The sequence below is a fragment of the Hyposmocoma kahamanoa genome, unplaced genomic scaffold (assembly GCF_003589595.1).
Source record: "Hyposmocoma kahamanoa isolate Upper Pololo Valley unplaced genomic scaffold, ASM358959v1 76, whole genome shotgun sequence".
NCBI lineage: Eukaryota > Metazoa > Arthropoda > Insecta > Lepidoptera > Cosmopterigidae > Hyposmocoma > Hyposmocoma kahamanoa.
In genome coordinates this window covers 3,979,223-3,993,339 of record NW_020653900.1, presented here as the reverse complement: position 1 = coordinate 3,993,339, position 14,117 = coordinate 3,979,223, and the positions used below count along the sequence as shown (strand labels likewise).

Below are 14,117 nucleotides of genomic sequence, written 5' to 3'. Positions count from 1 at the left end.
GCAGGTTTCATCACCACGTTTTCCTTGATCAAAAAGCTCATGATAAACTTCAATTTAAATTTTGCACATAAATTCCGAAAAACTCAGATCGGATTTGAATCTACAACCCTCTGCTTGAGAGGCAGTAGGTCAAACCAAGGCTACCACGGCTTGTCACTTATTACATAGACATTATTATTACACGCATATGTTTAGTGGCAGTAGAGTTCCTTATGAAAGAGTTCGTGCAGGGAAGTACTAAAACCTTACTTATTTCTGCCGCCAAGCAGTAATGGGAACATTACAGCCTTCTGGTTTAGAAGGGTAAGGGTGCTTATCAAATTACAGGCACATGGGACTTGCCAACTTATATCTCAGGGAGACGGGCGCAATGCCAGCGTCTCTAAGACCCCCTTGAACAAAAAACAAATATACGCAATATAAAGTTTACCTGCGTTACGCAATTGTCCTCCTCCATCCTATCGCTACGTGCCTTATCTGCTTACAACGTGATTGCCTTCAGTTGTTAATTTTAATTACTAACGAGCTCGACACACCTCAAGGGACGCGATTTTCACGTGCAATATGTCTATAAAGCCGAAGTTACCTCAAGAATCGTCTCTGAATGGGAAGTACTGTCCCCATACTTATTTCTATTACCACGCAGTAGGTAATGTGAGCATTACTGCATTCCTGTTTCCAAGGATGTGGGTGTTGGAGAAATTACTGGCACATGGGACTTGTCAACTTATGTCTTAGGGGTCTTTGCGATTTAAAGCTCTGAGTGACACTGTCGACGTGGCGTTTTTACACTGCAATGCTACCATCCAAGTGACGTGATGAACAAGTCGTGAGCCGTTGCAGTTGCAGTGCCATTTAGAGCTTGATATCGCAAAGATCTGACGGGCACTGCCATTGCCCCCGTCACCCAGAGACATAAGTTGACAAGACACCCTTTCTCTTCAAAACCGTAAAGCATTAATGCTCACGTTACTGCTTCGCGGCAGAAATGGGTAAGGTTTGGCAGCACTTGCCAGAACGAACTCTTTCACAAGGGGCTCTTCTGCTTTTAAATTTTAAAAGTATTAAAATCATATGTGTAGGTAGAATTATAAATGTAATTTTATGTTTATAGGACACAGTGACGAGCAAAATCATAGATTTCCTAATATCAGTTAACGTTTAACGAGACCTTGGAAGTAATCGGAACTATCGGAAACAAGATCAATTTGTAACCATTAATCGATGATAATTGTTAACACGTTCAATGCCACTACGAGATATCTCGTGTAGTTAATTGTTATGGTTGGTGCCAGGCGCGGGATATTTCGTTAAATAACTGGGGACTCGTTATTTTAAGTAATAGGTCTGGTAGCTTGAAAGCATTGAGTTTTGGCGCTACAAATACAAATAATGTACAGTATTAATTTTTAAGATGAGTTCCTATTAACAGGACCGTTAGACATCCATAACAATTACGAAGTTTGATTGAAAAGTTGTAATACAAAATTAAAGATTTTGTGATGAATTTAGCACGTAAATAAAGATGAATGGAAAAACTACGAGGCTCTATGCTCCTCAAATTTGATTCCAAGTGTCAAGTCAAGTCAAGCCAAAGAATCATTTATTCCATAGATAAAATAAGTTAACACTCGAAAACGTCATATTTAAGTCACTGCTCGTTCACTACGCTGACTTCCTTGAGAAGAACGAGCAAGAAACTCTAAGGATTGTTCTTTTTAAATATACTTAAATGCTATGGAATACACTTTGAATCAAATTTGTGTGGAATCTAGAGCCATGTCGTCTTTCAATACATCTTTATCTAACACGTTGTCTTCAATTTTATAATATGACTTTTAAATCAAAATATTGTTAATGTACTTGAAACTTAGGACATGATAATCTTAATATATGCTCCGGAAACTTATTGTAATAACGTCTACTGTTCCCCATTTAAGAGTCGTTTACCTTGTTTAAACGAAATCCTAGTAGCATGAGTTTGGTTTGTGTATTTTACAGCATTTATGTTTATTTGAAAATAGCAATCCGTAGAGTTTCTTGCTCGTTCTTCTCAGGAAAGATAGCACAGTGAATGAGTAGTAGCTTAAAAAATGGCGTTTTCAAGTGTGATTTATTTTACTTATGGAACATATGATTTTTGACGGGATTCACAATCAGTACTGTGAATATCAATGCAGCGAACTTATTTCCAGTGCATTACCCAGAATATACAAAGAGTATACAAACTGCGCTACAAGCCGCGAATATACAAAAAATAGGGCTCACAGTTTTAATCGCTTGGCCATCAATGTCCTCGTTTTTTACTGGGAGCCACCTTTAGCTTCAAAATCAACTTACTTCTTTTTCTTCATAATAAATCCACTAATTATACCTAAATTTACAATACAGCTGCTGATTTTGATTTATAAAAAAAAACAACTTTACATAAGCAATTAGAAACAAGTTCTATTGTGTCATACCAAAACACTGCAAGGTTAAATACAGTTTGTAAATTCATAACAATAAAAACTTTCGGCTGTTATCAAGGGAAAAGAATTTTATTAGTTTTTCAATAGAACTAGCTAATTTTTTTACAGTAAAATTATAATAGCTGGATATTATTTCTGTGACGTCTGATGTACAATATTAACCTCAAACATTCCAAAAAAACCGAAAACATCCTTTACGCAGTTTTTTCTCAAAATGCTGTTTTTGATATTACAGTGTTTTGGTTTGGTACGGTAGATTAGTACTACCTTGTGAAAACAAAACACTGCAAGTCCCAGGAAAGTGTTTTGTAATAAAAAGGATAAAAAGGAGGAGGTTCTCATTTCGACTGTACTTTTTTTTGTATACTTATATTACGCGATAACTAATAATTGTAATTTTTGAACCGATTTTGAGGATCTTTTTTTATTGAAACGAGGGTTCCTCAGTAGTGGTCCCATTTGAATCTCAAAAAAATATTTCACAGCTAAGGGTGGCAAACTAGGGGACGAATGACTTTTGAGGTCGGTTTTTAGTACCTACTCTGCACTGAGATTATAAATTATTATTGACAATACCTGAATCATGATGTGCCAATTTTCTTGTCTTAATACAACATTCTGCTGCTAATAACTATTTATTAATTTTTCAATAGAAGTATCTTATTTAGAATAATTAAAACGATTATGGCTAAATATCTAATGTAAGTAAATAAGTAAGTTAAACGTGTTCATGTTAACCTGAATTATTGCAAAATACTAAAAAGTTCTTGCTTTCTTCTTGTGACTGTACAGCAAATTTTGAAGTTAACATGACAGATCTAAAAAAAAAGTAACCAAGCTGAAAAGTATTCCAGTTTGTATGTTACGTATTTTTTCACAATATGTATTTTTAACCGATTTTAAAAAAAGGACGAGGTTCTTAAGTCGCCTGTATTTTTGCAGTCCGATCATTCTCACATTTCGATGATTCTTTTTGTTGGAAGAAGAATCAACTTCAGCCAAAATTTCAGTCAAAGAATCATTTAGTTCATAGGTAAAATAAATTTACACTTGAAAACGTCACATTTAAGCTATTGCTCGTTCACTACGCTGACTACCCTGAGAAGAACGAGCAAGAAACTCCAGGGACTGCTCTTTTCAAATAAACTTAAATGCTCTGGAATAGACTTTCAGTCAAATTTGTGTGGAATCTAGAACAATATCGTCTTTCCATATTTCGTTATCTAACTCTTTCATTTCGTAATTTATGACCTTTCAATTAATTTTTTAATGCAGTGTAATCAGCAATTTAATTTTTAAACTTTATACGTTTTTTACAAAATAAATTCAATAGGCGATAAAAGCACTTAAATTGTAAGTAAAAACCTTTGAAAAAACGTCAAATAATTAGCAGACTGTGCCATCAAAGTACCATTGCAGAGCAGAATACCTAAATTTTTTTTTTATTATGTAAAGTGACGGGACGAACGCGTCGTGCTGATGATAAGTTACACTCCTGTCCATAACAATTGCAGTGCCACTCAGAGCTTTAAATCGCAAAGATCTGAGGGGTACTGCCACTGCACCCGTCACCCTGAGACATACGTTGACAAGTCCCATGTGCCTGTAATTTCACCAGCACCTTACCCCTCAGAATCGGAACGTTAGCAGTAATACTAACACTAAAGCTTGGCGGCAGAAAAGGTGGTAGTACTTCTCTGGACGAAATTTTTCACAAGGTGCTCTAAAGTTACTAAAAGTATAAGTATTTATACCAAGAAATGAAAAATAAGTCTACCTGATGACAGAAGGTATTTCGAATACCGAAAATGTATGCCGGGCTGCCATCATCTCAAGTAAGGATGCTTAACTTCGCCAAGTTAAATGAAGCAACCGCAATCACGGGACCGGCGCAACTATAATTACGCTTGCTCGCCCTGCTCTTCTATCTGGAACATAGCAAATTATACACCTACTATATAACTACGATGCGGTAGACTTTACTTTTAAAAGTAGTGTTGATTGTATAGAACTGCTTGTTCCCAAACAACCTTTCTAACTTTCTCCTACTTTTAACTTTTAGCAAAACTTTAAACACAAAATCTTGCCATGGACACTATCGATTAGCAGACTGGGGGCCCTGGTTCAAGTGCAAGGAACTTATTCTACAAGACAATTTCTCTGAAGGTCAGCACATTGTAAACTTGTACATTGAATAGCTTTACCTTAGAATACGCAATATGGAACCGATTCGTTATGGCCCGTTTAGTCATGGTGACGTAACCGCGTTTCACCTCATTTTTCATTATCGTTTAATTAAAATTCCATTAATAAATTAAAAGTGTATTTTGTTGATTATTAATCAATATATATTTTTTTTATTAATATTATATAAATTATCGCGTTTATTTTTCACAGTGTCGAATAGCTTAATATTTTTATATTTATCGCACTTTATTGTTTGTAACTTTATATGATAAGTTCAACGTGATCATGTTAACGTGATTCGTCATTTCCATACGTAAAGTGGTACAAAATGGTATATTTTTTATTTTATTTTATTTATTCATTTATTTCAGGCAACTAAGGCCCATATAACAAATACCTTACAGACTAACATACATATTATTATTATTGATACATACCTTACAGACTAACATTCATATAAAATAATATAAACTTATTAACTATTTACACGAATTACTATTCGGCAACGTGCGACGCAAACAAGTGTCATGTATCGTTCCTCTGAACCGCCGGAACATGACACCCTTCGGCCAAAACTCTACCTGCATGAAGGTCGACAGATGGACCGTTGGGACCCTCACCACAAACGAATTAAAGTTAACGTTGTGGCGAGACTCCAAACGTTCGACCCTCAGGGTGAATTGGGCTTTCAACCGGATATACTCCACTATATCCTCAGACTTCGTGGAGTAATGCAGTCGAGACAGATACAACTGCGTCGTCGGTATGGCCGCACGAAGCAAGAAGTTCTGTCCCGTTGGAGCTGTGCCACATAGATTTCGGCTGGTGGGTTTCTTTCCTCTCTTCTCCACCTTTGTGAAGCCGTCCTCGTCGCACCTGTCGGTCTGCCTCTGAGATTTGGCACCTGCGATTCCAGAGACAGGCATTCGGGGTTTACTACCGCCCTTTGCAGTTTTCCGCAACTCGGGTTTTGAAGTCGCGGTTCCGCTGCTAATAGTCGCGGCAACAGCGGCGTATGCACGCCCGGGCGATGACGTGCATACGGGTGACGTAACCTCCGAGGCGGAGGGGCGGGCAGGGGGGCACGGTGCATTGACAACAGCAATGACCGGCGACATACGAGCCAACTCAATACTGCCGACGGATGCTTTTCGCGCCCCGCGACGCGTGTTGACGTAGGAGACTGTCGGTGACCTACATACCGAAGCGGGGTTGCGTAACAACGCAACTTCGGCACGTAGCTCACTTATGGAGTTATCCGACGCCTCCAATTTTGACTGAACTTCAGCCAAACTCGACTTCAAGGACGTGATGTCCTTTAAGAGCCTGGTGACGTCGACGTGGTCAAAGGTGACCGGAGGCAACTTGTGCAGATCCTTCGCCACGAAAGTAGGCACGTCGTCCGGATCGGTATTCTTCAAGAATGCAGTAACATCCTGGACACTCTTCAAGCCTCCATCCCTCCGACGAGATGGCATCTGCTGCTCTTTGCCGCAGCTCTGGAACAGCAGCACCTTGCCACTGCAAATCTCATCTTCGCTGAAATTAGATTTGCAGATCTGCTCGATGCTGACTTCATCCATTGTGTCGATGGCATTCTGCACGAATGCCAGAAACTCATTGACAATGAGTTGTTGGGAACCCATTGTCACTTACGTACATGCAGCAGCCTAAGCCGCGCAAAATCGCGAATTAAAATAATTCTCGCAAAGTAGTGCAGCGCGTCCGTTTCCGATCACACATTGAACACGACTGACTTACTGTATAATAGTCGGCTAACGAATTAATACGTAGTACCTACAGTGTGTTATTTGTTGGACAGTCTTGGAGATTACGGGCTCTTCGGCAAGACCAGGGTACGGCGGGCATCCGGGCCAAACCATCCGCCAGTGATACGCCTTCACGGGTGTCTCTGGCGGATCCGGCCTGCCCCAGAAGCATGTGGCCGTCTGTCCGGTCGTCTCGCGCGCAGCTAGCGCGTCTTAGTAGCGGTCTAGTTGAGGGCTTGAGGCGAGGAGACACGCGGGTCACGTGAGTTGCCCTTTAAGTTGGAAGCTATGTCCGGACATTATCGCAGGACACTGCTACCTGGCATCTCCGGCACTAGCCCGGAGAGCTTGTAGAGGAAGATCTGGATATCCTCCGATCCCTCCGGCCGCGTAGGAATTTGGGAACAGCAAAGACACCGTTCATTCGGTGTCGAGAAGTGAACGTGGCTTACAGCTCCGCTACCAATGAGGAGATTTGGTAGTCGACTTAGAGTCGGCAGCTCAGTGGTGGCAACCATTGACCGCAACGGGAAGTGAGCGTGCCTATAGCTCTGGCATCTATCTGGAAAATAGGGAGAGTGCTGTACGTGCACAATTAAAAAAAATCATTAACCTGGAATACAGCACTTCTGATTTGCGGTGGAAATAGGTAAGGCGCTGGTACCTAGGCAGGGTTTGTACATGTATAGAACTTTACCAATAACATTATTGTAGGTCCCCGTGAGAAATCAAATAGGTCTTCGAAAGCTCATCAATTATGAACATCTAACAATTCGACCCTTCGCAGTTATCAATTCTATTGCACCGTTGGTTTACGATATTACCCGTTTTGACATAAAACCATGTTACGTTTGCCATCATTTAACTTGCCAGTGTCCTAAATTTCACTCTTGCTCCTTTGTTTTTAAAGACTTCGATCTTGTAAATTCTAGAGCAACACAGCAAAATGCAACGGCGATTCAAGGAGCTAAGGGTCTCAACTTTCACTCTTAGCTGTCAAGATTGGCAATAGATGTAGGCAAGTATATTTAATATTCATAACACGCGTGCGTTATTGTCACGTACGTTAGTAACTTAAACGTTTTGACAGTTGAGATGAAACGTGGTCAGAACTATCAATGTAAACGTACCCAGTATCGTCCATGGGTCTGTTATTGTATGAAGATGGGCAAAGATGGGCAGTGAGTTGAAACTCAATCAACCCGCCTGGATTCTAGTTGGATTTTTACCCAAATCTTATAACCCATTTCTGCCCAAAATCGTGGGCAGAAACGGCGAAATTTCGATATCGATTTAATAAACTTTTTTAGACGAAAAAAAGGCAACTCCACACAATATCCACCTTGCAATCCATTATTAAGAACGCTCATTACGATTCGATTTTAATGAAAATCGATTCAAGTTTATTTATACGACTTAACGATTTTTTGTATCGATTTATTTCAATGCGATTACGCGATCGCCACTCGAAAATTCTTTGGCCGCATCGGCCCTCTGTTCTGCGAGGAATGTGCCCTATGCCAACTGCCACTTCAGCGTTACAATTCTTTGGGCTTTGTCAGTTAGTCTAGCTACCTTGTATAGCTCTTTCCGTTACCATTTGTGTGACCTTGAGCCTTCTTATGAAGCCCATAGTGAGCGACTACGTCTCAGTGCCGTACGTCATCACTGGCAACGCACACTCGTTGAAGACTTTTATCTTGAGACACTGTGGTATTTTGGACAAGAAGGTATTGCATAACTTCCCGAACGCTGCCCAGCCAAGTCGAATTCGATGATTGACTTCTTTCTCAAAGATAGACCTACCTATCTGGATAATTTGTCCCAGGTATAATTAATCGTCAACAACTTCTAGTGTAGAGTTTTCGATCTTCACAAGAGTTGGCCGTACATGGCTATTTGAAGTGATCTTCACCTTATTCATGTTCATTTTAAGACCGTCTGGTTCGGAGGCTCTACTGAGGTCATCAAGCATTGTACTGACGTCCTCCATGGTCTCAGCCATGACCACTATATCGCAAACCGAAAACCTTCCCAGACCAGAAACATGAAAACGTCTTCTAGTGCAGCAGTGAATAATTTAGGAGATATAACATTTCCCTGTCTAACTCCTCACTGCAACTGGATAGGTTTGAAGTTCCGGTCCTGTAGTCGGACTGACATAGTGGCGTTTTCGTTCAAATACTTGCATTTCAACGAGCTGGTAGTTGACTTGGCACCGCTGGAGAGACTGCAGCACAGCCCAGCTCGCAATCGAATTAAAGGCTTTCTCGTAGTCGACAAAGATAATTGAAAGGAAAAGACATATAAATTGCACTTTTTTCCATTAACTTGTAATTAAATATCGTCAGAAAAGACTTGTTGAAATTATCCCGTGTACAGCTGGACATAGCTGTTACGTAAACTGTTACTACTCCAGCACCCCGCAACTACCTCAGGAACCGATACAGTGAAACGATAGACCTGTAGTTATGTGCATTTATTAATAGTACCGAATACGTAACTGTACACCTCCAAATTGATAGCATCAAATATCTTGCTGGCATCCAAGAAATTCCCTTTAATCAACGAGCTCGTACCCAGTTCGTAGACCATTACATGACCAACAATTAGACTCAATTCTCGTAATTGCACGTTTCTGATTTCCTTCATGTGTTACTCAACTTTTATTTATTTTCGTTACTCATAATAAATAGTGAAATAACTTAGTGGCATATCTTTCATTGTTATTAATAAAATAACAGTAGAACACCTTGTGAAAGAGTTTGTCTAGGGAAACACTGCCGCCTTATCTATTTCTGCTGTTAAGCGGTAATATGGGCATTACTGCGATCCGGATTTTAAGAGTAAGCGTACTGGTGAAATTAAAATTACATTACAGGCATATGGGACTTATCAACTTACGTCGTAAGTTAGTAGCAGTGCCTATTAGACTTTGGCGATTTGAACTTGGCGTGGCGTGTCGCCAAAAAAAATAAAATAATGATGAGCAACGTCTCGATTACATTTTAATCAAGAAATGTGATGTGAAATGTATTCAGTGAGTTATTTTTCTCATCTGTGTGTAGGTTATTTCCGTTGCGCGTGAGCGTTGAGTTTTACGAAACGAAAACAAACAACTTAATATTACCAAAGTTAATACTCACTCTTTATTTCATCACCAATCGTCATCTTCTTGATTTCTGTTTGTCAAAACGATCTTGAAAAGAACAACCACGAAACTGAAGGGTTGTTCTTTAAAACGTCAACGAAATATTTTACAATTACAGGACAAAGATTTCGTTAAAAATATATTATTATCTTTACGTACGTAAAGTAACATATTTATTCAAACTTATTTTTATATATTTACGCTTAGTCAAGAAGGGCTATGTTTTATTCATCAATAATAATTCGTTATTTTGACATATCTACGGCATTAAGAGCGGTTGCAAAGCGCAACTGCAGCGATGCAGTAGCGAGGCAGCCGCTAATCCGCCACCGCCGATGCCGCCGTCTACATTTACACACGCGCGTGATTTTAAATAGCAATGCAAGTGTGATGGAAGCGCTCGACTGCATCGAAATAAACACGCGATTGCATCGCTACATTTGGAATATAAAGGCGATTACGTCAATGCAATCGCGCGTTTGTATCGATGCAGTTGCGCATTTGTATCGATGCAGTCGCGCGTTTAAAACGCAAGTGTAGACATACAATCGCACGTTTCAGGAACACGTGTTTGCATCGTTACTGAAAGTCGCCAAGTTTAACCACTCTTAGATAAGAAGAGTTCTGTTTTATTAACCAAAAGTATTTCGTTGTTTTGATATTTCTATGCCGCTTTGTCAAGGAGTCGTATTGTAATAAATTCGTTATTTTCATATTTCCACGCTGTTCAGTTATAATAGTTAATGTGACTATTATGTACAGTTACATACACTGCTTTATCTACACACATATTATATGCTCTCTGTGAGGTGTTCAGGAACAGCATATTACGACTGGCGAAATGGCGGCAAATAAAAACCTTTACACGTGTCACATAACCGTAGTATTTATTTTTAATTCATAGACAAACTAGAATCGGCGCCAACTATCATATCGTTCGATATCAAGTAACGGTGAAATTGTCAATATTGTTTGCTATTGACGTTTCATTTCGAATAAAACTTCATCTCAACTGATATTAGAATTGAGGTCAAATCAAATTGTTTTGTTTTTCAGACATGTTCGAAATTTGAATGATGAAAGCAATAATAACATTTTCACAGATAAGGAATTTATTCTAACAAAACAGTTTACCTTTATGCTGGTCGTAATTTGCGGTTTTTGAACACATTATAGAGAGTTTATGATATGTGTGTAGATAAATTATATATTATACTCGAATATATTGGTTGTTTTAGTTTAGTTGTTAAGAACGTTAGATTTAGAATATAAAAGCTACTATATCGACAGCGAACTGGCAACCGGTACTATCTCTATTTTGACAATTTTACAGGATGAAGAAAAAATCATTTATACCTATAGCATCTGGTTTATTAAATAACAGTACGTAGTGTACATTCATACATGTGTGATAAAAATATTTAAAAACTACGTATTTTTATTTAATGAACCAGATGCTATATAAATGACGCAAACAATTTTTTTCTTCACCTATAAAGTGGTCAAAATTGAAACAGTACTGATTGACAGTTCACAGTCGATATAACCATTTTTTCTCAATGATTAAGTCTGCGCTTCCTCTAAGGGTTTGCGTTTCTAACAGTTTGAGGAACGGTGTCCAAAACAATTAGTAGGACAGATGTTATAGAGATAAACAAACGAGGTATGCTGGTAGTTAACTGTTATTATTACCTTTTATTGAAAATGATGTCTCGATCAAGACAAGATAAAAAAGTCAATAAAATAAGAAGTTAGTTTATACAAAACACATTAATTACGCATAAACATAAAAAAATATATATACGAATCTGTCACAACAAGAAAAATATATTTCGAGATTCAGTGGTTATATATAAGAAAACTTTAATATCAAGCATCCTGCAACATCCACAATGAAAGAACTTCCGTAGCAGACACAGCGAGGATCCTGTTTTCCATTGGAGGAAGTTAGCCTGGGTATTATCGATCAGATGGTATTTTATTTCCCTTTTTAAAATTTCGTATTTAAACTAGAAACCTTTAGAGCGTGGCTTATAATTTTTATGCTTAGTCAGAGTACAAAAATGTAATGAGAATGAATTTTCTCCGCCCCTCCCTAGCTTTAGATACCGCACCACGCCTCGCACATTGACGGTCACATTGACTGACCGGCAACAAGGTTATGGGCGAGCCGTTTTCGCGCTAAGACGGTTTTGATAGTTGAATATCGTTTTAATCTATGAAACGCCATAACTTCGTGAGCTAGTAGACAAGGGTTTTCGAATTTTCACTTTGTATTGCCGATAAATATTGTGTAGTAAAACTAAGTAATGATAAAGGTGGAAATGCAATTTCAAATACCTTGGTTATATAAATACCCAATGAACATAAATAATTATTACGATTCTATTAATAGAATTAAAGATAACAGATTCGCGTTAGAATTTTCGCTATGTTGCCGCTCTGACCACGTAACGTAATTGTACGAGAAAGTGATGGTCAACCCTGCCACCTCATTCACACATTTGCGCGTGTGTAGATAGCGCCCTGTTGTATGTAATAGTAGTAGGTAAATAACTTTCGACTGTTGTTATGAGAATCCGGGGTGTGGCTTAGTTTAGGGACAAAATGATCCTTACCAAAATTTAACGCGTAAACTATTCCTAGCTATAATATGTAGGAATTTAGTGGAAGAAATAAATAAACTATATTATTATTATTACACTAACCTTATGCTGTCAAAAGCTTCTCTATGCGTAATAGAATATTTAAAAAAAGTTGCTTATTATGAAAATTAACAATATGCATTTTTCGCTCTCTGAGTGACCTAAGCAAGGCATGAGCACATCTATGTCGTAGTGAAATTCCCCAGCAAAGTTGCAGAGGCGACATGCAGATTAAATTCAGCTGCGGACGACGACATTAATTCAGATCCTGCTACTCAATCTCGGCTGAGATGAACTGTTAAGATGACGCAGTTTCAAAAGCAGGTAGGTCAAGTAATAACTGCACAATTTATGTGAAATTCAAACTGTGAAATATTAGTGTGTTATGAGTAAGTCGTATTACGAAAAATCGTCGGTGATTTTCGTGATTTTATTGGTAGTAGAGGCTATGTGTACGGTGTATTGTATAAGCGCCGACTACGCGCGTATGCGCGCTGTAAACGCGCTGTAGCCGCGAGATAGTCTTAGTTTTAATTTTAGTTTTGCTTGTTGATTTCAGTTACTTTTTGAAATTCTAAGTGTAAACGCCAGTGCGCCGCAACGCGCGTCGTCGGCGCATATAAAACACGTCGTGAGCATATGCTCTTAGTTTTCAGGAAATAATGCCAAACAACAGTGGTATGAAAGATGATGTAGTGATCAGGATAGAGAGGGGGATGCTTATCGAAGCTTATGACTATCGGGTCATGTAGAAAGAATGAATCTTGATAGATCGACGGTACAAATTTATAGATGTGGATGGAGGCGTGTGGAGAGGTAGACCACGGCGTATATATCTCAATCAGATTGGAGATGTTTCTTTAAATAAAAACAGGATTAAAATATAATACAACATTCGTAGCTCCGATCACAAAGTAAGTAACTAAAGCTTTTGTGTTATGGAAATATAATAACAACAACGGTACCACAAACACCAGACCCGATACAATATTGAAAAGTTATTTTCTACATTGACCCGGGGATCGAACTCGGGACCTCAGAGATGGCGAAACCATGAAAATCGGTGTGCAAGCGACTTGACCACGGACCACTTGAGGTCGTCCAAAACCACGCCATGAAGGGCGTGTGAAGAGAGATTGATGGGGAGGGATGAGGGATGAGACCTTGGTAGCTCTAAGGTTTGTCGTGTGATGGAGAAGGTCCTGAGTTCGATTCCCAGTCGGTTTAGTAGGAGTAGAGCTCCTTGTGAAAGAGTATCTCTAAGAAATATTCGTAAAATAATAAAAACCTTGGAAAAAACCTGTAGTGACAATTACATAAGTAGCAGATTTGTTACGAGAGTATACATCTAGTGATAATAAACTAGTTTATAGGTATCTTTCGACAATACACATCTCTTGATAATAAAATAATTGTAAGTTTCTTACAACAATAGACACCTAGTGATAATAAATTGGTTATAGGTTTCTTACGACTGCAGATATCTAGTGATAATATCATTATTATAACATATTTGCAATATGTTCTGATATCAAAACCGTTTATTGGATTAAGTTGTACACGATTTTGTTTAAAATATATTTGACGCTGCCAAGCATCTGATTATCTGCAGTCAAAATGTCCACAAACGGTGCGGGCTCTTGAACATCTCCTTAATATAATTCTATGCAAGCTGTGATGACCATCGCTCTGACTCCAGTTTCTAGTGCTTACACAATCTATGTACATAATTTACGCCGGGAAATGGAATGTTAAATTACATGATATGATCTAACCAAGTAGTGGTTAGATTAAACTGTTATAATATTCTCGTGGTGAATTGGTTTATTGTCACAGAAGGAAATTGCGCGGTTAATAGTTAATAATTAACTGTGCAAATAGCCTAAATTAAAAT

At 38.5% G+C, this 14,117-nt stretch overlaps 1 protein-coding gene across 1 annotated transcript; it reads right to left on the bottom strand.

The window, feature by feature from the left end:
• Positions 1-4,615: 4,615 nt before the first annotated feature.
• LOC113232594 lies at positions 4,616-6,304 on the bottom strand. Its single transcript, XM_026467363.1, has 2 exons — positions 5,379-6,304; positions 4,616-4,631 (listed from the first exon to the last, which is right to left on the bottom strand). The coding sequence occupies exons 1-2, from the start codon at positions 6,302-6,304 to the stop codon at positions 4,616-4,618; spliced, it is 942 nt and encodes a 313-aa protein (XP_026323148.1).
• Between the last annotated feature and the right edge of the window lie 7,813 nt (positions 6,305-14,117).